Source organism: Talpa europaea (genome assembly GCF_964194135.1).
Source record: "Talpa europaea genome assembly, chromosome: 13".
NCBI lineage: Eukaryota > Metazoa > Chordata > Mammalia > Eulipotyphla > Talpidae > Talpa > Talpa europaea.
This window is the reverse complement of record NC_140080.1, coordinates 35,652,435-35,675,390: the sequence shown is the minus strand read 5'-3', so window position 1 is coordinate 35,675,390 and position 22,956 is coordinate 35,652,435. Positions and strand designations below refer to the sequence as shown.

At 42.6% G+C, this 22,956-nt stretch overlaps 1 protein-coding gene across 2 annotated transcripts; it reads left to right on the top strand.

The window, feature by feature from the left end:
* Positions 1–600: 600 nt before the first annotated feature.
* FGF1 (fibroblast growth factor 1) lies at positions 601–20,772 on the top strand (the record flags this gene model as incomplete). Of its 2 annotated transcripts, none has more annotated exons than XM_084252084.1 (3): positions 601–818; positions 15,424–15,527; positions 20,581–20,772. In XM_084252084.1, the coding sequence occupies exons 1-3, from the start codon at positions 650–652 to the stop codon at positions 20,770–20,772; spliced, it is 465 nt and encodes a 154-aa protein (XP_084108210.1). In that variant the 5' UTR covers positions 601–649. The 2 variants fall into 2 exon arrangements, with proteins under 2 accessions (XP_084108210.1, XP_084108209.1); XM_084252083.1 differs by having other exon boundaries at positions 20,578–20,772.
* Between the last annotated feature and the right edge of the window lie 2,184 nt (positions 20,773–22,956).

Here is a 22,956-nt window from a genome sequence, read left to right as displayed (position 1 = left end):
CCCCAGTTTACACTGCTACCTGCCCTGTTCCCACCTGCAAGGCCAAGATTTCCTTTGCACATAGCCACCAGCCGTCTCTATTGCAGGAAGCTAGAAAGGCCTTCTGTGCCTCCTTCTTACAGGTCCAGGATGCCCAGGCTACCTGAGCAATCCGCTGCCCACACACTGAGTCCCTGGTAATGGCAGTGGGCGAAAGAGGGCAAAACCTCAGTGCTGGCCTCACAGCCTTTGTGGGTTTCAGCCAGATCCTGAGTGTTATTTTAGAGCAACTTCACTGTTTAATTTGAGGATATGTGTGGATTCAAAGGATGGGCCAAAACATTTCTCCCCTTTGGCCAAATGATTACATTTGAAGTTCTAAAAAAAATGTACAGCTTGCTTCAAAGCTGTGCCCAATGGGGAAGATAGAAATACCCTGAAAACCCTCCCCTCAGGAACCAGCTTCCCTTAACCACTGGCCACCACAAGGCCCATTTGCCGTGGCCATCACTTGGGCAGTCTGTGGTTACCAATCAACCAGGAGCCCTGTGACCTGAACCTTTCCTTCTCTCCTTGAAAGTATATGCTGCACCTTTGCTGGGAGAACATTCTACAGGTTTGTTTAATTTCTTACAGTCTCGGAAGCACCATAACCAGTAGCAGCTAAGCCATGGCTGAAGGGGAAATCACAACCTTCACCGCCCTGACTGAGAAGTTTAATCTGCCGCTGGGGAATTACAAGAAGCCCAAGCTTCTCTACTGCAGCAACGGGGGCCACTTCCTGAGAATCCTTCCAGACGGCACAGTGGATGGGACAAGGGACAGGAGCGACCAGCACAGTAAGCACAGTCCTTCTTGCATCCTCTCACCTTTCTGGCGTCTTCCTTAGTTAAGGGCAGAGAAGGGAGAACATCAAGTATTGGCACCCCCCTCCTCCAAGATTCTATTCAGACACACTCAGAGGAAGGGGTAACATAAACGTGTAAAGGGTCTGGGTGTGGCAAACAAGGAGCTGTAAGGCTCCAGCCCACCAGAAGGGGTCCAATTTCAAGATTATAAAAGGACCCTCTGTTGACCTAACACAACTGCTTTGAGATTCGACGTAGCTGCCAGTATTCAATGGCTGTGCATCTGCCTAGGTTTCTGTAACTAGAGAGAGGTCTGGCCCCCAAGTCTGCCCAAGATCCTGCTTGCTCCATGAACCACATGGGGCAGGGGCAGTAAAACCTGCACAAAGATGGGGCCTCAGTTTCAAGTTAACTGACTCTGCGGGTTATGTTTCTACTGAGTTTGATTTGCGAAATTCTCATTCATAATCACAGTCTTGCACGTCATAAATTATGCAGCTTGCTTGCTCTCTTTGCGTATCATGCAGATGTGGTTGTGGTAACCAGGAGGGGTAAAGTCATTCTCCAGACCTTACAGAAACTGGAGAGCCAGAGTAATTCAAGCCAAAAGCTGACTCTTCTTCCAGGAGCTCCTGCCAGCCCTGCTCTCACATGGTGCTGATAAATGGAGATATGACTTTAAAGAAAAGAAAGAACAGAAATGTCTTCCTTCTGCTGGAGCACTTTTGGCACTGGTGTGCATGTTGAATGTTAGTGTCTGGGTCTACTGCGATGCTAGCGGGGATGACCTGAGCAACGAGGTTTTAAATGTTAGAGAGAAGACAAAAATCAATGCTATTCCCTGCTAAGGGGTTCAGTGATCTAAAAGGGCCAACATGACATGCCATGAATCAAGAGATGGAAATTGGGGATGAAATGAGGAAACATCGAACAGCACAGGTAGGAAGTAAGGTTCTGTAGATAGTCCCTAAAACAGAATGCAAAACACTGATCTTGGTTTATTTATCAGATAATAGTAATTATTTGTGGAATCTGCACCAAAGGTTGCAGACTCTAAGCAGGAATGACACCTCGTGGTGCTCATGCTGTACCCTCTGGTTCATGGGTAATGCGGGGAGGGGAAAACCTGGTTTTGATGGGCCAGGTGACATGATCCCTTCTGTCCCTCTCCCCAAGCAGACCACTGAGATGAGGAGCAGGAAGGCTGATGTTGGGCTGCCGGGGTAGGTTGGGTGGAGGGACTTCCCAAACAATACAAGGGAAGAATGCTTTTGTTATCTGGGGTTTTAATAAGTTTGCCAATTTTCTCAATCAATGGGAATGCTCTCAGGGACTGAGACTCTCAAGGGAAAGATAATCCTGGTAATGTGTTCCTCAGGGTTAAGCTGTTTTTTCTGGGAAACTTTGAATTCTAGGGTAGCAGGAGGCTACAATGATAATTTCCAAGTGCTAGAATTTCAGTAAGAGTGGCTATCACTTCATTGTTGGCATACCCTCATTAACAGTGAATTGTGCTGGGACCCAGCTGCCGAAGGTGTCAGGAGCTCCTGGAGAATGACGCCAGGCAGCCATAGGAGTGAGCAAGAAGAGGTCTATGTCCATGTAATGCTGGAGTGACTCTTTGCCAAGTGAACTTGGACCAATTACTTAACCTTTCTGGTTTCATAATAACCATCACTTGCCGCAGTTTTCTTGGGAACATTAAATGAGATAATGTAGTGAAAGTTCCTGGCTCACTGCCTGCCTCAGTAACAGCTCTCAGCACATCTTGGTTAATATAGGTGCCTCTGTCACAAGATTTCCATCCATTCAACCCTGCATATATCAATAGAAATACACTCTCATACTTATGAACCATCCCAGACTCAGCTCTTCTATTAAACTGCCCTCCAGGAAGACCAAGGGCCTAGATTTAGATTTTGATTCAATGCCTCTCTGCCAATATTCAGAGTTGTTATATTGGCCTATTTATTTACTCTGGACTAAGAATGAAGGTGAAGGAGGACAGAAATCAAAGTGGGGTGGTTAGTAAGCAGAAATCTACCTCTATACCTATCACTGCCAAGAGAACTGGGTAATTCATATACCCTCTACAGTGTCAGGGTCCCTAGAGTCAGAAAGCTTGAGTTCATATTCCTACTCTGCCCCTTTCTAACTGGGGCAGCACTGGACAATTACCAGCCTCTCTACATAAAGAGCTCTGCAAAAGCCCTATTAGCCTTCGCTCCATACCCTCCCAATCCAAGAAATCCTCCATCTCCCGTCTAGAAATGTAAATGTCTGCAGAGTCCCCAGCTGTCTTATCTTGAGAAAAATAATGAGGGTTGGTTTCCTCACCTGTGGGATGGGAGTAACAACACTGCCTGTGTGCCTGACAATGCTGAAAACTTCTAAAATGCTTCAGGAGAGGGGAGCCGCTGGCAGGGATGCAGCACTGAATGTGGCTTCTGTCGCCCTCTTCTGCCCAACAGTGGTACTGCCACAGCCCTTCTGCATTTCAAGGGTTATTCAGAAACAGATCAACCTAGACAGGTATGGGGAGGATGATTCCTGACTGATCAGCACATCTGGCCAAGGGGATGGTTTTATCCCTTGGTCATTTGTTTGAATATGACTAGAGAGTGGTGACAGGTAGAGAGCCATCCTCTTAAGACTTCCTTCAAGAAGAATATTTGAGTCAATCTACTATATAATATTTAAATAAATCTACGTAAAGATAGAACTGTATGCCTTCCAGTTTTATGAGGCCAAAAATGACTCCCCTCATAGCTTTCTGTCCCCAACTAAATGATCTGTCCTGGTAAAATTGCAAAGTTTTCAAAACTTGTCTATTCTCTACCTCCGGGAGAATAAATTTTCCAAGCGCCTATCACTAGGCCTTTCTGTGATGGATATCTGCATACCAGCCACGGTAAAGTGGGCTTCACTAGGCCTTTCTGTGATGGATATCTGCATACCAGCCACGGTAAAGTGGGCTTGAGTAAAATGTCTTTACTGGTAGGAATTTCTGGCCTGCAGAGAAAGTATTTTTAGTTTGTCCTCTGACAGCTCCTTCAACCGCGGCTATCAGTGATTATCAATACAGGCTGTGTGCATCTGTCACGCTGCCTTACCCGAGTGTCAGGCAAAAGCAGACAGTGAGAGCTGTGGACGGCCAGAGGGAGCAACGGGTGTGGGCTGTGCAGAGATGCATGCTGACTCCTGGGCCTTTACTTAGGGAAACAGGTAAATGGGAGAGTCATCATGAGAGGGTGCATCCTGAAAGAAGACTAGATGGTTCTACTTCAGACATAGTGTTTGAAGAGCACCTCATGTACTGGGAAGCTCTCCTTGGAGTGACATTTGTTTGATGATTTAATGATTTTCTCACTCACCCAGTTCCCTGAGGATGGGAAATTTATCTCTTATAGCTGAACACTGCAAATTTTGTGCCCAGCACACTGCCTGGCACTTAGTCTAATGCCTAATAAACATTAATTTGATGAGTGAATGAACTGTATTGACGGTGGACAAATTCAAGCTCAACAATATAGTCAGTAAATATCTACCATGCACCTGAGGTGTGCCAGGCATCGTGCTAGACTCTCATTTCCGTCTAGCCACAACCCCCTGAGGTTATTAATTATCATCACTCTAAGAACACTGAGTTAAGAGGGCCTGGGACCAGCTAGTAATAGGGAAGATTGGCACAGACCCATAGCGTCTTCTTCCAAGACTTAAGCTCTTTCCAAATCCCAGTAATGCCCATGGGAGCAACACCCCAAACTGATTAAATAAACGCTGGATTCACACATCTGTCATGTGGATCTGGGGGTGTCAACACAAGTCCCGTCACTGCTGTTTACTAGTCCCATGTCACCACAGAAAAGTTGCTTCTCCTCCACATGCCTCAACAAGCTCATTTTAAAATCAAAGATGACAACAGTACCCACCTCAGAGGAAAGCAGGAATGTTAAGTGCAGTGTTTGTAAAAGCGTTTAACATTCTGCCTGGCATATAAATGCTCAGAAAATGGTATTTAGCACGTCATCAGCAGTAGCAGCAGCACCCCTAGGCTTATGTGGCCTTCCTCCTCCAACCATCTGATCTCTGTTAAGTTAAATGAAAGCTATGCTTGCTCACTGACTGAAGGTGACTCTTCAGCTCAGGTCTCTGGGGCTGCCCAGGCTTGGCGCTCTCAGGCTGGCATGGAGTATAGTGTACCTGGGCATGGGCCCAGCAAATCCTGCCTGTCCAACCTCTCTGCAAAGCAAGTTGTCTTGGGCAAGGCACAGAGATCCATGTTTAATTCCATTCTTTCTGCCGGAGCTTCCTATCTGGTGAAAGGAGTCTGACTTATTCCTCAACTGTATTAATAAATGAACAATAATTGGAGAATAATAAGCTCACCAGCATTCCAAACCTGCAGCCCCTCCTAAACCCACATCCCCTTACCTCCCCAGTCTCGTAAGCGGCTGCGCAGGGAGCAGGATTACTGGCACCGCTCGCCACACAAATGGAAATGTTCCTGAGCAATCAAATATTTATAAATCAAACCACATCCTAAAGGCACTAGGGAGTGCACTGGTCAAAGAATCTTACTTTGCTGCCTTTTATACAGAGCAAGCTCCTCTTCAGTGAAATCCCTCGTTCCCTTGATTTCGGGCAGTTCAAACTTCTATTCTCTGGTTTGATGTGACTCAACATCTAATGGTAAAGGCACTTTGCTTGCCGCCAACTTGGACTGAAGTCAAAACAGCTTTTCAAATGGCCTGCTTGGGCAGAGCTGGATCTGCAGCCAGAAGTCAGAGAGAGGGACAGGCCTTCAGGAATGCTCTCCCCTGCAGGGTGTTCTCACCACACAGGATGTGATGCCAAAGAACCCCTGCCCCGCCTCCCCACACTGGTTATCTGATTACATAAAAGGGAGTTTTCTAAATAAACTATTTTTTTTTAACTATTACAGAGTCCACGGACTATACAAAAAATTTTCCAGGCACTTTTTTCAGGCCCTACAGAAGAAAGAAACAGCTTTACACATTCTAAGAAAGTTCTTTTCATATAGGTATGTTTCCCCAAGCCACTGGAGATTTTTCCCCACAAACTAAAATTTTTTCTTCTCTATCCTTCTTGAATGTTTTAAGGAGCCCAGCTTGTGAATACGTTATAATTATAAATGCCACTGACATAAAACCACCTCACCGAGTTCTGAATGAGGCTGACCTCACATTAGGTAAACAGGCTGAAGACGGGAAGTCTCCAACCCAGAATAAACCGGGCACGTAATCTCTTTTGGCCTCTCTTTGGAGCAGAGGTGGAAAGCTTAAAGGCCATGGACAAGACACAGAAGCAGAATCTCCACCGAATGTTCCAGCTGAAATCTTATCTTTAAAACTTCCTGGGGTCGGACAGGCTAGGAAGATGCTAGGTGGCTGAGACTCTGAAATGCAACGTGTGCCTCAAAGCTCACTCCCGCTGGCACTAACAGGCTTCTAACTCCTTTCCCTTCTTTCTATCCTTGGAAAGTGGAGGTCACCTGTCTTACAGTGAATATACTACCAAGAGCTAATGGAAGGCTTTAGGGAGCAGAAGAAAAACCAGAGATACAGACCTACAGCAACACAGTAAAACAAAAACGGACCATCTAATTGGGGGTGGCATATCCACCCAAAAGCTCTGGGTTCCTGTCTAGGTAGGTTCCTCTAAGGAAAGACCCAAGGGAGTCCAATCTCCAAAGGTGATTTTGTACATTTCACTTATTTGATATTTATTTTTGAGAAATAGATCATTCCAAACCTGCACACCTTAATGTCTCCTAGTAAAGGAGACAGGCTTTGGCTATTGGGGGTTCCCGTGGTCCAAACCCATCAAAAAAAATCCTTCTTGCAGCACATTTTTTACAATGTTTTGTAAATCTCAATGTCTCTAAGGAAAGTCAGTATTTTGTTAGAGCACCTTTTAAAGAGTTGTTTTCCACTTCTGCTGATTCAAGAGCTGCTACCCCCATTTCAGAACTAGGAGAAATAACTACCCTATGGACCAAATGACTTGTCTCATTCCTCAAAAAGACTCACCCCCTTCATCCTGGGAATGCTTTAGAGCCACTGACCTTCCCGCTCACCGACAGCAAATCCCAAATTTCCAATATGGGGTAAAGAGGAGTTATTCCTTCTGATTTGTTGTGGAAGGCGCTGGAAAGGGAAATTGAACAAAGAAGGTGTGGCTTTTAGGGGCCCCTTGCCCTGTCCTGCCTCAGCAGTTTTCCTGGTTCCCTCTCTACCCCAGGAAGGCTCATCTTTTACAGGCACCTATGTTCAGGCCAGATGGCACCTGGGTCACACCTGAGCTGTGACAGAGAGCACCTAAGGGGCCGTGGGGAATGACAAACATGCACCTTGGCCTACTCTCAGCATTTGCCTATTGACTAAGAATGGGGTTTTGGACATCCACTACCACCCCCAAAAAGTACAAAGGAGAATTCCACAAAACCAGCAGCCCATCACCAGAGATAACCAGTATGGCCAGCTGGCTGTTTATTTCTCCCCTCCCCTCCCTTCCTCAGGCTTCGTCATTCTTATCCTCCACAGAGAAGCTCCTTGTAAGAACAGCTAGTGCATATTTTGTATTTTACTCCCTACAGAATCATAAGCTATGCACAGTTTTGTACTTTTTACAAAATCAAGGATTTACTATAAATACTCTTGTAATTTGCTTTTTTCGATGTGCATTATTTTTTGTTCCCCCCCCCCCAAGGAAAATACATGTGAATTATATAAATATCTAACGGGGGAGATAATTTTCATTCTAGTTTTTGCACTCTTGTTTGTTTTAGCTCAAAAATAAGTTGGTTTTTTGCTCTTGTGCTGCTTTATTATTCATAGGTACCCCTAATTGGGTGTAAGTCCCTGAGGACAAGGCCCTTGTCTGGCATGGCGCACAGCTGCCACACCCAGCAGAGTCAATGAATCTGAGTTGAGTGGCTTTCTGAGGGCTTTGCCCCTTGCTAACAGGGAACTGCTGCTTCCCAAGGCTGGGTGGCCACCCTCCCTTTCTGCCTGAGGCCCCTTTCTCAGGCTCTCTGCTTCCCACTCCTCCTCAGCAGCAGCTGCAGGAGGATGTAGGTTTGGAAAACTGGAAAGAAGTCACACTAGGGAGTTGGACACCTCGTCGGTTACACGAGCAGCTCGGGCTGGGTGTTACTCCTTCCTGCCAACCCTGCTTGCAGAAGGATATATGTTTAGGAAACTCGGCCAGAAAGAAATCCAGTGAAAATGAGCTATGAAACTTGGACATCCTGGAGAAATAATATTTACAGAGGAAACTCTTGAGACGAACTCTCACCAGTGCTACAACCCTGGGGTTGGGGCTCAGAGCCGAGGACGGAATCATGTGCCAAATGCTCTGGCTCATGTTTACATCCACAAGGCTTTACATGGCCGAGACAGGACTCCACGTATGTTGAAGTCAATTCCACTGACCCCATGGAAAGACAAATGAGAATATGGGGGCACAATGCAGGGATGAATGAGGACATTAAAGGTCTTTTTAAAAAAAATTCTTCCTGGGTGGTAATGATATATCGATATAGTTTCAGCAATTAAAACAAATGTGCCATTCTGGTGGGAAATGTTGATAATGACAGAGGCTATCTACGTGCAGGGTTAGGGAGATGTGGAAAATCTCTATGCCTACCCCTCAATTCTGCTGTGAACCTAAGACTGCTTAAATTCTATTTCTTAAAACGTCCTTAATTACCTAAAAAGATCTACCCTTTGGGGTTTCTGTAGCATCTTTAATGCATCTGACAAAAGTCCTACCTACAAACATACACTTTATTGTACTTTTTACACACTGAAGATCTGATGCAATCTTGCCCTGACAAGTCTCTCGGTGCCACTTTTCCCAACAGCACATGCTCACTTCATTTCTCTGTCACATTTTACAAATTCTCACAATATTATAATATTTTTCATTATCATTGTACGAGCAGCGATCTTTGATGTTACTATTGTAATTGGAGATGCCACTAACTGCTCCCATGTAAGACAGCAAATGTAATCCATTAATGGTGTGTGTTCTGGCTACTCCATGGACTGGCCATTCCCTCATCCCTCTTCCTCTCCTCCTGCCTCCCTATTCCCTGAGACACAACAATATTGAAATTAGGCCAATTAATAACTCAGAATGTCCTCTAAGTGCTCAAGTGAAAGAAAGAATTGCACATCCCTCCTTTAAATCACAACCTAGGAATGATTAAGTTTAGTGAGGAAGGCATGTCGAAAACTGAGACAGGCAAAAAGGTGGGCCTCTTGTGCCAAACATTTAGCCAAGTTGTGAATGAAAAGGAAAAGTTCTGGAAAGAAATTAAAAGTGCCATGCCACTGAATACACAAACGATAAGTAAAACAGCCTGTTGCTGATAAGGAAAAAGCTTTAGTGGTCTGGATAGAAGATCAAAACAACCACAATATTCCCCTAAGTAAAAGCCTAATTCAGACCAAGGCCCTAACTCTCTTCAATTCTAGGAAGCATGAGAGAGGTGAGGAAGGTATAGAAGAAATGTCTGAGGCTAGCTGAGGCTGGCTTATAAGGTTTAAGAACTCATCTCCGTAACAGCAAAGTATAAGGTGAAGCAAGTGCTGACGTAGAAACTGCAGTAAATTATCCAGAAGACCTAACTAAGATCAGTGAAGAAAGTGGCTACACTAAAAAAATCTTCAATGTAGAAGAAACAGCTTTATATTGGAAGAAGATGCCATTTAGGACTTTCATAGCTAGAAAGAAGTCAATGCCTGGCTTCAAAGGACAGTCTGGCTCTCTTCTAAGGGATTAATGCAGCTGATGACTTTAAATGGAAGTCAATTCTCATTTATTATTCTGAAAACTTAGGACTTTTAACAATGCAACTAAATCTATTTTCCTATGCTCTATAAATGGAACAACAAAGTTTAAATAACAACACATCTGTTTACAGCATGGTTTACTAAATATTTTAAGCCCAACAGTTTGAAAAATCATTTCAAAATATTATTGCTAATTGACAACGCACCTGGTCACCCAAGAGCTCTGATGGAAACATACAAGGAGATACTGTTGCCTTCATGCCAGTTAACACAGCATCAATTCTGCAGCCCATGGATCATAGACAGTGATTCCTCTGATGGATCTGACCAAGTCAATTGAAAACCCTCTGGAAAGGATTTACCACTTTAGATGCATTAAGAACAGTCAAGACGGCCTCCCCGGTGGTACAGTGGGTTAAGCGCAGCACTGTGAAGCTGTCTGCAGCCTCTGCAGCATGGGTTCAATTCCCGGCTGGCCATGGTGTGGCAGACCTCTCCTGTCGTGCCCGCTGCTCCCCTCAGCAGTGTATTTTGGTCGTCTGCCTGTTCTGCTCCCTGCTCTGTCTCTGGTGGATCCTCTCACCCTCTGAGAGTATATTTTTCATTATCATTGTATGAGCAGTGATCTTTGATGTTACTATTGTAATTGGGGATGCCACTAACTGCTCCCTGGCCTGTACCCCAGTTCTTGTATAAAAATAAATAAATCTTAAAAAAAAAAAAAGAACAGTCATGATTCAGGGGAGAAGATCAAAAGATCAACTATAACAGCAGTTTGGATGAAGTTGATTCCAACCCTCACGGATGACTTTGAGGGGTTCAGACGTTACTGCAAGAAGTAACTACACATGTGGTGAAGTACTAAGAAAACTGGAATGAGAAGCAAATCCTAAAGATGCAAATGAATTGCTGCAATCTCATGACAAATCTTCAATGGACAAGAAGTTGCAAAGAAAGTGGTTTCTTTCTTTTAAAAAAAAAAAAGATTTATTTATTTATGCATACAAGAGCTGGGATGTAGGCCAGAGGTGTAGGGGTGAGGGGGGTGATGGAACTCTGCTGCAGGGGCTGCTGATAGCTTCACAGTGCTGACACTTAACCCTTTGCACCACCAGGGAGGCCCCAGAAAGTGGTTTCTTGAAATGGAATCTGCTCCTGGTGAAGATACTGTAAACACTGTTGGGATTACAACAAAGGATTTACAATGCTATATAAACTTAGTTGATAAAGCAACAGCAGGGTTTGAGAGGAATGAATCCAATTTTGAGAGAAATTCTACTGAGGATAAAATGTTATAAAACAGCATCACAAGCTACAGAGAAATCTTTGTGAAAAGATGAGTCAATTGATGTTGCAAAGTTCACTGCTGTCTTAAGACCAGTCACCTCAGCTTTCAGCCACTACCACCCTGCTCTATCAGTTGCCATCGACTTCAAGACAAGACCTTCCACCAGCATAAAGATAACTCAGTGAAGGCGTAGATGTTGGGTATTATTTTTTAGCAATGCAGTATCTTTTAATTAAGGTTTGTGTATTTTTTTATGTAATACTACCAGTACATTTCATAAACTACAGTAGAATGTAAACATAACTCATATGCAGTAGGAAAAAAAAATTGTCTCACCTTATTGCAGTATTTATTTTATTGCAGTGGTCTGGAACCAAACCTGCAATATCTCCACAGTATATCTACATAAGGGTGGTAGATGGGAAAAAGCTTCAGACAATTATCATTTAATTCCATGGCCACAAGTAAGATCCTGGATGACCATCGGCCATACTGTACATGTCTGTGCTTAATTAAACACATCTAAAAAGGGGAGTATGCTTAATGTGGACCAGTTTTCCCAAAATTAGAGCCCAAGGTTCCATATGAAAGAGAGGGAAAAAGCAAGATATTTGCAATACTCAAAACTGGTTCTAGCCATTTTTGCCCACCTGCTAGTGTAACATTGGGTAAAGCATGCTCTCATCCTGCTTCAGGCTTCTCAGTTATGGGACAGAGCCAGTGCCACCTTCCTCCAGGGAATGTGTGAGAAGCTGTGAAGGCCCCTAAGTGCTATGAAAATGATAGTGATAATACTGGCACCTTCTGTATGTTACATTATTAATCTCACAATTCCATGAAGTAGGTACTGCCATTACAGATTAGGAAACAGATAATTTGTTCAGTGATCACATAGCTAATAGTCAAGCCAGAATTTGATTTCATGAAGTTTTGTTCTAGAGCCCACCCCTTAATTCTACATGATTTATACCAAGATAGAAGTTAGCATGATGCCTGGTACACAGGAGGTGATCAGTAAACGGTTATCCCCTTCCTTTGGTCTCTTAAACATACAATATTATGCTTAGAAATTGATAGAAAAATGTTTGTGAAAGTTCTCTGATAACCAATGAAAAAATACAGCATTTTTAAAAAAAAACTACATTGAGTTAAATTTGTGTATCATACAATTCACCCATCTAAAGTGTTCAATTCAGTGTTTAACCATCTCCAAAAGCAATTTCAGAGTATTCTCCTCACCCTAAAAAAGAAACACCTATACCTCTTTGGCATGATTTCCCCTCCCCTTTTCCCTAAATCCCTCCTTAGTCCTTGGCTACCATTAATCTACTTCCTGCTTTTTTTGGTTTTCCTTTTCTAAACATTTCATTTCAATGCGATCATAAAATATGTGGTTCTATGTGACTGGTTTATTTTGATAGCATGCTTACACAGTCCATCCACATCGAAACAGATATCAGGACTTTATTTTTATTGCCAAATAATACTATTATTTACAACATTGACTGTAAATATATTCAATTGCTTCACATACTGCTATAGCTGGAAAAACTTTTTAGACTGAATTCCAAACCCCTCCATTTTCCTGACCTAGAGCTTAAGTAGGTGAGCAGGGGGCCTGCTGGTTAGTGACAGAGCACAGCCTTGGTTTTTCTCAATGTGGTCCCATCTTCACCCCATGAAGAAACAATGCAAAGTACACAGCCCATTAATGATGGCCCAGCAGGATTATCTCTGCATGTATTAACTGAACATCATTCACTCATACAAGGTTATTATTGTTGATCTTTTGGGTTCCTCCCATGAATCATGAATGCTCTTAACGGCATCTAGAATGTGAATCCTCTTCAGAAGGATTTCAATGGACTCTGGCCAGATCCATCAGAGGAATCATTATCTATGGCAGTTACAGCCTTACAAAATTTGTTGGCTACCCTGTAGGGTAGAGCAATGTGAGGAGCAAGGGACATAGAAGGGCAAAGGATAGACAAGATCGCTTCCCTTTCTCCCAAGCACACATTCGTCTAGGAGGCATAAATAAGTCAATCCCTGAATTATAAAAAATAATTGTAGTTTGTATAAAGGGGACATGAAGAAAACAAACAAGAGGCCAAGAAAGAAGAGGATGTAGAGAGGCTAGGGTGGCACTGGTGGTAGGGCGAGGGCGAAAGGACCTGCTGCAGAGAGTGTTGTGGGATCCTCTGATGGGAAAGGCTTTTCTGAGGAGGGGGTATTTAGGATGAGGCCTAGAGGAAGATGAGGGCCAGTTCTGTGAATATCTAGAGGAAGAAGGTACCAGATTTAGGGGAGACATGCACATGCAAAGATGCTGAGGTGGGTTGTTGAGGGAGTCTAAGGGGTGAACCAAAGTGACTAGTGAGCAAGTGATATGACTTGAGGCCAGAAAAGAAAAGGCCTCAAGGTCAGAATGAGGACCTGTTCTCTTATGACTCCACTCTTGTAGCTAATCGAGGTTAGGAGGACATGGGAAAGCAGATCAGGGGCTTCCGGTTTCCTTCCTGTGAAATAAACAAACTCCAAGTACCACAGAAAGCTCGAGGAGACCCTGAATCTCTGTAGCAAAGATTTCCAAGGATGAGAGGATTATATCTTTAATAAGGGTGATACAACTATGTTATCACTATTGGGATAAAACAGAAAATAGAGAAAACAAAGGGAAATGCGAAACCACAGGCATATTAACAGGGTAGAGGTTAAATGACTATGGTATAGCCACATAATTATGCCAATAGTTTAACTGGCAGAAAGAAAGAGGTTAACTCCTTTGGAACTGATGCGAGACAATCTTTAGTTAGTTGTTAAGCATAAAACTAAACAAGACGCGGAACTGTGTGTATAGTATCTAACCATTTGTGTAAAAAAAAAAAAGGCACGTTTGCTCATAGATGCATAAAATCTCTATGAGGATACACATATTTACATCTAGGAAGGGGCTACTTGCTTGTCTCTGTCCTCCCAGGAGGATATACCTGGGAAGAAGAGCAACTATTGGGTCTGACAGGTTTATGGCTATATCTCCATCAGCTGTGGCAGGGGGCTGGGCATGGTAGGAGAGGGACTTTTCATGATCTCCTCTTATATTGTTTCTAAGTTTAAAACATGTGCATGTATTTTCTATTTTTAAAAAATTAAATGAAAACAAAGGAGGAGTAATGAGGGGTTGAGATCTGCAGACCAAAGCCTGGGGCTCCTTCGAGCTCCCCTGCGCTGGCTCTCAGACAAAGCCAACTCAGAGAGGCCGCCAGGAGAACCACCAGGCACTCACTGGTCCCTGCTCTAGGTTTCATTTCTACTCCTAACAATGTCTGTGACAGTGAGGTGATCAGAGAAATAGTCCAGGAGAGTCCAGAATTCATTTCGACTCCCAAAGGAAAACCATCAAAACACTTGATGTCCTTTGATGAGTCACCTAGAGTCACTTAGAGGAGAATAAACAAATGGATAATATGAAATGGGTATCAGACCCCTACCCAGCAGTGATACCTGGGAAGCTCAAACAGCATGAGTGGGGAGAGGGTGACCCAGGTAACTCATGTCCTTGTGTCCAACCTTGATGTTTCTCAACCTCAGCACCATGACTTTTTGAGTAGAAAATTCCTTGTTGTGAGCGGTGCCCTGTGCTTTGGAGGATAGTTAGCAGCACTGTGGCCTCTACCTACTAGAAGCCAGGGGCACCACCCTGCTACAGTAGAGACAAAACACATAAACATGTCCGGACATGGTAACTGTGCCCTGAAGAATAAAATTGCCCTCCCTCCCTCCCCTTGAGAACCACAGCTCTCATTCCTTCATTTCTAGGTTCTTCGTCCTAGTCAGAAGCTGGAGATTTCCCCTCTGGCTGTACCCCAGTTTGGTTGTCATAGAGCTTAGGAGTTGACTCATGTGCCAACCAATCCTAACTTCCTAGAAACCTTTTCTGTCTGGGAAAATAACACTATCATTTTTTTTTTTTTTAAATAACCATCTGTTGCTGAAAATCTCCCATGCCTAGAAGGTCCAGGCCATTAAAGGCAATTTCCCCCACCCCCAAAGCAGGTTGGTAACTGTGGCAAATAGGCTCAGGCTGCCCACCTGACGGCACCCCAAGGTTGCCGGTATGACGGAGCCTAGGGAAGTGAATGCTGGTTCTTCCTGTGGTTATTTTCGCCCAAGTGACAGAGACAGGAGTGAGGCTCTGGGAAAGTGCATGCGGGGTCATTTATAGCAAACATGGTGGAGGGGGTAGGGGGGTAGGCAAACCCGCCATCATCTCTCCTCTCAAGAACATAATTCTCAACAGACAGCTTTCTTTGGAGGGCAAAGAAAAAGAAACTGTATTTCTATGTTTTGATTAATTTGAGGCTCATCCTTGAGGGCTCTGTGAAATGAATGAGCAGAATTTTCCGTGGCTAACTGTCCTGGCCGCCAGGCCCTATCGGCAAAAGTTTAGTGTTTATTTACTTTGCCCATGTTATTTTTATTTCAGTTCAGCTGCAGCTCAGTGCGGAAAGTGTGGGGGAGGTGTATATAAAGAGTACGGAGACTGGCCAGTACTTGGCCATGGACACCGACGGGCTTTTATACGGCTCAGTAAGTATGAGGCTGACATGCTTCCAGACGCGGCCAAGGTTTGAGGTTTCCAGAAATCTTGTTACTTTGAATGATGCAAACTATAAAGCAACAATTAGTCTCTGTTTGTTATTTTTTCCAGTAGGATTCCCACTCTCTATCCTACCTTATTTTAAGCACAAGCATAAGAGAGTCTCTTGCGGTGTTTTCTCAAAATACTCAAACATGTTATCCCATAGAGGAAACATTGATTGAAATTTGGTAACTCATCAGATATTTACTCCTTTCAGAATGCCTGCTTCCACTTTCTTCATTCACTCTAAAAATGTTTCTTGAGCATCTACCACATGCTCTAGATCCTCTACTTTTCATAAAAGTTACAGAGCCCGGAATCCAGCAATTTATGTCACACGGAAAACATTTAAGTCACGGACCTTTAATATTGCAAGAGCCATCTTGTTATAGGATAAAAAGTTAGTAATTTAGTCAACAAACACTTACCAAATATTCCTGTGTCTAGGTACTATTAAGTACTGAAGGTATGCAAACATGAATGAGCCACATCCCTGTTCAAGAAGCACAGTCCAAGAATTTATTCAGTAACCGAAATCCTCCACCACTCCCTTTCCACTCCTTCGCTTTCCAAGTCAATACTTTATATAGTTTGACACAGTATATAATCATCTTTGTGAGAAAAGAACAGAAATAGAGGCAATCTGATTTGCCCCATTAGTATCTCTAGTAAAAGATTTGACTGGAAAGAGAGTTGAAGTCAGGTCCAGGTTTTGAAATTATTTCTGGATTTCAGTGATCCTTTCTGTTTATCCTAATAACTGATAATTAAGGTTTGGCTGTAATTCACAGTCCAGGCCAAATCCCTTTCTTCCCTTTTATGAAGATGTCTACTAAAAGGCAATAAGTAGGAGGATTTTACTCTGGGGCGCCTTTAACTTTTGTCCTACTGCCAAGTTGCAGTGCACAAGCCCTCTCTTCGAGCTATGGAGTCTCAGTCAAGGTTCAGGATGTGAATGAAGTTCAGTTTTTTCATGGTACTAACTAGGGGTCAAAAGACAGACCCTCAGAGTAATAGGCAGCCTTTAGATAGGGGTCAACCAGAACAACCGGAAGGGGTTTGGAGTTAGGCAATGACAACATTTAGGGAGTAGGTCTTATTTTTTTTTGTTAAAGATGATTCTTTCAATTGGTGATAAAATCAACTGACTAACCAGTCATTCAATCTCATAACTGAATCTTATGCCTCTACCACGTTGGCAAATTACTGGCTTACTCAGTCTTGTCTAAAATGAGCATAGAAATTGAAAGGAACTACTGCATTCAGGCTGAAGAGTGCTCAGAGAGACAGCACAGGCAGCCCATCCACCGGTGCACCAGAGGGGCTCCACCAATGGTAATTACAGACAAATAATCAGCATATGAGTCCTTACTCTCATTATTTCTTAGGTTATGTATTATAGTTATATGGCTTTCCCCCTTGAAATAAGTTTTGATGTTTTATAACCTGCTTTTACTTGTATAAAAATGAGGGAGAGGGGCCTCCCCTGGTGGTGAAGTTGTTGAGTGCTGGCCTGCAAAGCTGCCCGCAGCCTCTGCAGCGCCGGTTCGATCCCCGGCCACTGGCGAGGATCCCATATGGCGCAGCAGACCTCTCCTGCCACTCCCGCTGTTCTCCTCAGCAGTGTATTTCGTCGGTCTGCCTGTTCTGTTCCCTGCTCTGGCTCTGGTGAATTCTCTCACCCTCCCGCGCTTCTGACTGTACCCAGTGCTTGTATAAAATATATAAATAAATCTTTAAAAAAAAATGAGGGAGAACACCCCCAAATCCAATTTCCTTTAGGTTCCAGATAACCCCTTCTCGCACCCTAATCCTGACTATTACTGTAATTTATTTCAAATACTCAGAATGATCTGAATGTACTATGCTGAATAATTTTTCTATTTCTCCGTTGATAAAGAGAAGTTCCAGAATGTGAACGCAGTTCTGTCTCATGGTCTTAACCAATTCCAGGCATTAAAACCCTCTGATTCAAATTTGTGTATATGCAGAAAAGAGATAGATAGATAGATAGATAGATAGATAGATAGATAGATAGATAGATAGACAGACAGACAGATAGATATTTAAAAAAATAAGTTTGAAAGGCTATTTACCACGACACTAATATAAAGATCTCTGGGGAATGGCAAATGGCTAATTTTATGTGAATGCCATCCTGTACCTTCCAATTTTTCTATAGTGGATATACGTCACCTATGTAGTTAGTGGGAAAGCATGCTAAATATAAAAATGAAAACAACAGGTATGAATCAACTGTTAATCCCCATGCCCTTGGCACTGCACCAAGTGCATAACAAGTGCTGACAAATCCTGGTGTCAGGACGGATGGAGCACCTCCGATTTGGCCTGCTGACTCAGCCTGTGACTCAGTCATTTTGTGTGTCAACTGCTAGAGAGTAATAGAGACATCAGCTGAGGCACGTGGCCATCTTTAGCTTCATCACAGAGCACAAGCCTAATGCCCACTGAGGGGTGTCATAGGGATAGCTCTCCCTGCTGGGGAGTGGGCAACCCACACAGGTTCAAAACTCCCTGCTTCCCCAGTCCCAACAATATACATCATTATCTGGACTAAGTCCCTCTAGGGATCCAGATACACAATTAAATACTGCATCTGTGTCCCATTCTGTTCTAAAATGATCCAAAGTATCTCACCCAGTTGTCACTGCACTAGACTATACAAATGAATAAGCAGCAGGATATTTCCTATTACATGGTTCCTTGCTGATCAAAAATAACTTTACTGAGTGCTTTATATGATCTCAAGAATCAAATTAAATTCATCACCTGTTATTTGCAAGTCTGTGTGTCTGGGAGGTAAAAACAAGGCTGACAAGACTCCATCTCTTCCCTTGGTAGAGTTTATTGTTTTATGAAGGAAACATGCCCACAAAGAGAGAATAAGGAACCATATAACTGGAAACACCAAAAAGAATCACCAACTACTGTGGATAAAGAGATGACAGGGAAGTCACAACTTGGAGTGGATGCAAAGTTGATATACAGCATAACTTTTTTAATACACCTAACTTATATGCAAATATAAAAGTGTATTTTAAAATCTTGACAAATAGAAAGTTCAAATAACCAGGGTTCCTCCCATTTTCTAAAGAGATAAATTACAAGTGAAAAAGTAGTGGCTGGGGGACCTCCCTGGTGGTGCAAGGGGTTAAGACACAGCACTGTGAAGCTATCCACAGACACTGCAGCACGAGTGTGATTCCCCAGCCACTTGGCGCTGCAGACCTCTCCTGTCTCTCCCGCTGCTCCCCTCAGCAGTGTATTTCAGTCAGTCTGCCTGGTCTGCTCCCCACTCTGTCTCTGGTGAATCCTCTCACCCTCCCCACACATCTGGCCTGTACCCTAGTTCTTGTATGCATAAATAAATAAATATTTTTTTAAAAAAAGAAAATATAGTGGCTGGTAAATATCTTTTTTTAAAGATTTATTTATTTATTTATTTATACAAGCACTGCGTATAGTCAGAAGCACGGGAGGGTGAGAGAATTCACCAGAGCCAGAGCAGGGAACAGAACAGGCAGATCAACGAAATACACTGCTGAGGGGAGCAGCTCGCGCCATGTGGGACCCTCGCCAGTAGCCAGGGATCGAACTGGCACTGCAGAGGCTGCGGGCAGCTTCGCAGCCCAGCGCTCAACCGCTGTACCACCAGGGGAGGCCTTGGCTGGAAAATATCTTTAAAATACCGGCACTATTTAATATATGTTAGCTTTCTTTCCATCTTAACACATTTGCAGCTGCATTAGATCCACCTGTAGAGATGTACTACAGCCTGCCTAACCAATCACCTTTCCATGGACATCTAGGTGGCTTCCAATTTGTTGCCATTATACCCAGTACTTCAAAAACTACCCTTAAAAGTAGTTTTACACTTGCACAGTATCTCCTAAGTTACATTCCTAGAAATTAAATTGCTAGGTCAAGGTAATACATATTTTAAATGTTGACATATTGAATATATTGCCAAACTAGGCCCAGAAAGTTTTCACCAATTCATCTCACTGGCAAGGCATGAAAGTGCTCATTGCCCACATTCTCACCAATATTAAGACCTATAAATCTTATTTCTCTTTGCAGATAATGTAACCAACATATGTTAAATCATTTTCAGTTTGCATTTTCTTGATAGAGAGAGTACATGTTTTCCCAGGTTTATTGCCCATTTTTAAAAACAGCAGGTATGGCATACCATTTTGATAATACCCACATAGCTTTATCTACATCTCTCTATATGTGCAAACAAAGATGTAGGGAAAGATGTTCATTAACTGTTAACAGTGCCTATGTCTGTGTGGGTGGGCTTTGGGGTGTTCTTTTTTCTTATTGTGATTTTTTTTTAAGTGCAATTATTTTATAAGTAGCATCTTTTTTAAAGTCACAAAAAATAAAGCTATTTTCATTTCTTAAAAAACTCACTTAAGTTCCAGAATATTTTTATCCCTTGGATACAATGCATATGAGCAGGTATATTCAGAATGATACTAAGGTAAAATGTTGATATTGTTAGTGAAAATCACCAGGATGAAAAGTAGTATTTTATTTTTGTTTATTCTTCTAATCCAAATTTGAAAAATTCCCCACTGCACCTCAGTCTGGTTTTACCTATTTTGGAAGTTTTTCATGTCCCTGTATCAGGCCTTTTCAGAAACAAAAGGTCTTACCATATCATTAAGGTGCTTATAATCATTCAGAATTCCTCCAAGGAGACACTCTTGATTCCTGAGAACAGAATATGGAGGGGGAGCTTACAATAACAGCAGATGCATAATAAAGGCTCCTACTGTGCTTGGTCCTATTCTGTATTCATTACTACTCTCAGAGATATGTTCTATTATTATCCCAATTTTCCTCAAGAAGAAACTGAGGCACAGAGAACCTCAGTAACTTGCCAAGGTCACACTGCTAGTAAACAGAGGAACTCCATTCAAAACCTCTCACTAATAGTTCTGTTCTCTTTTGGTTTTATCTATGTAGCAAACACCAAATGAGGAATGTCTGTTCCTGGAAAGACTGGAGGAAAACCATTACAACACCTACACTTCCAAGAAGCATGCCGAGAAGAATTGGTTCGTTGGTCTCAAGAAGAATGGAAGTTGCAAACGTGGTCCTCGAACTCACTATGGCCAGAAAGCAATCTTGTTTCTCCCCCTGCCAGTCTCCTCTGATTAAAAAAATCTGTTCTGGGTACCCATCACTCCAGAGGAGGCTGAAGGTGTCCTCACCCAGTTGACCCCAGATTGTTCCCTTGACCATTGGCTGCGCTAACCCCTGGACTAGAGTCTGAATTTGTAAACAATGCGCTTCTTAATGCCCAGTTCACTTTTTTGCAGAGCCCTTTACCCCAGCACGGTTTGGAAAAGAGGGAACAAATGGCTCCTAGGGGCCAAGTGGCTGGCCAGTCTGGGTCTCCTTTGGATGTCCAGTTACCCCTGGACACCTGCAGGCTGAGCCTCTCAATGCAAAGACAGGGCCAAATGAAGTGTGGTTAAGGGGTCTGCCAAGTGGGTCATGAGTAACTGCATATAATTCCCTCTACTGAGTAAACTCTATCTGTGATCTCCCCTAAATAGCTGGTATGACTCCCTTTTGTCCTATCTATAACCAACAAATAGCAGAGAAGCTCATAGCTAGACAAGAGGAAAGCAGCATTCCATGAGTAGAAATAAGGTCAAAGAAATTCCCCAAGAATAGAAGAGATTAAAATGGCAAAGGGAGATGGGATTTTGGTGGACAGCTTAGAAGGTTGGGATCGCAACTCAGAATAAAAGAAGGATGGGGAGTTTGGCCATAGGAAAGCAGAATAAATTCAAAGACTTGGGTCATTACTTGTAGTCAGTATGAGGCCTTGACTTCCCAAGGTTATTGGGCAGCATGCAGCCCCTGGATGATGTCAGGTGAGGAGCATGAGAAGTGGGTTCTTGATAATGTCATTGTCCTTGGATGCTGGATCCCAGGATGGCAAGAGGGAATGTTGTTCTCTAGAGAGGATTTTAGACGTGAGAAGGAAAAAAAAAGGGACACCATGACTTGTACTTGGTCATAGGAGAGCAGAGGCTCTGGGGCCCTAGGGCAGGATTCACTGTCATATGGGATCTCATATGAATGTAGATTCTGGGTTACTGAATCTGGGTGAAGTTTTTACATGTCTAACAAGTTCCCAGGTGTTGTAAATGCTGCCACCTTTCCCAACCATACTTTAAATCTCAAGGTCCTGAAGACATTATTCAAAGAAAGGTGATTCAAATCCCCCCTCTCCAATTCTCTTTAGCTTCACCTTTAAAATGCATATCCCATGAGTCTTCTGAGCCTTCAGGCAGCATGGACAGCAGTTCTGCTTGTGTTAAAGAAGCATGGATTTAAGGCGCTTTGGCCCAATGCCTATAAAATGCCCATTTAGAAGAGACACAAAAGCATACTGCAAAAATGCTACACCCTCACAAACAGACCTCCCAAGAGACCATTTGTGTACCGATTACTTGTATAAATGTGCTTTCTGCTTAAAGTAAAGTTGACCCAAGTGGCTAGCAAATTAGAAACACTATTCATCTCTGACATATGATACTGTTGCCATGTAAAGACCTTTAATAAGCCATTTAAATATACTGTGAGACTTTATGTTCTAATCACATTAAAAAATACATAGCTCAAAGGCAGTTAAACTGATTAACATTCAGCCATTGAGAGTGATAATAGGATAATATAAGCTACTCAACTATCTACTATTTACACTACATTTATCTATAAAAAGATTCTTCTTTGTTTTCCACTACACTGTTACAAATTTTCCTTTGAAAATGGGGACTGTTAAGCAATGATAATTGTGGATAAAAACTGATGAGGTTAGCTCATGTTTTATAAGGAACTGAAATGATTGTTAATTAAAAAACAATTCCAAAGTAATTAAACCGCCATATTTAGAAAATGACAATTTGTGAAAGTTCAAAACAACACTACAATTTAGGAACTGAACTAAGTTAAAGTTATGGTTAATAATTCTATTCCACATTCATACAGCAAAAATGATTTCATGACTTTGCTTGTTTTTGTAACTTGGATAAGATGACTGCATTTTATTTTAGTAAATCTTTGTAGGCAAGTTGGGAATAGCACAGTGTGGCTTAACATCACTTTACTAGGAAAAATTGGCCAGACAAAGGTACCCAGAAAGGAAATCCAAGATATTGATAATAGTCCATAGTTTTCAGTGTCTGAATCAAATTCAAGTATAACATTGGCCAAGAAAAATTAAATGCCATTGCTAGTAGATGAGAAGGAAGTCTGTGGTTTCTGAGACTCAAGGCATTATGGAAGAACACTATTGTGACCTCAACAACCTCATCCCAGTCATCATTG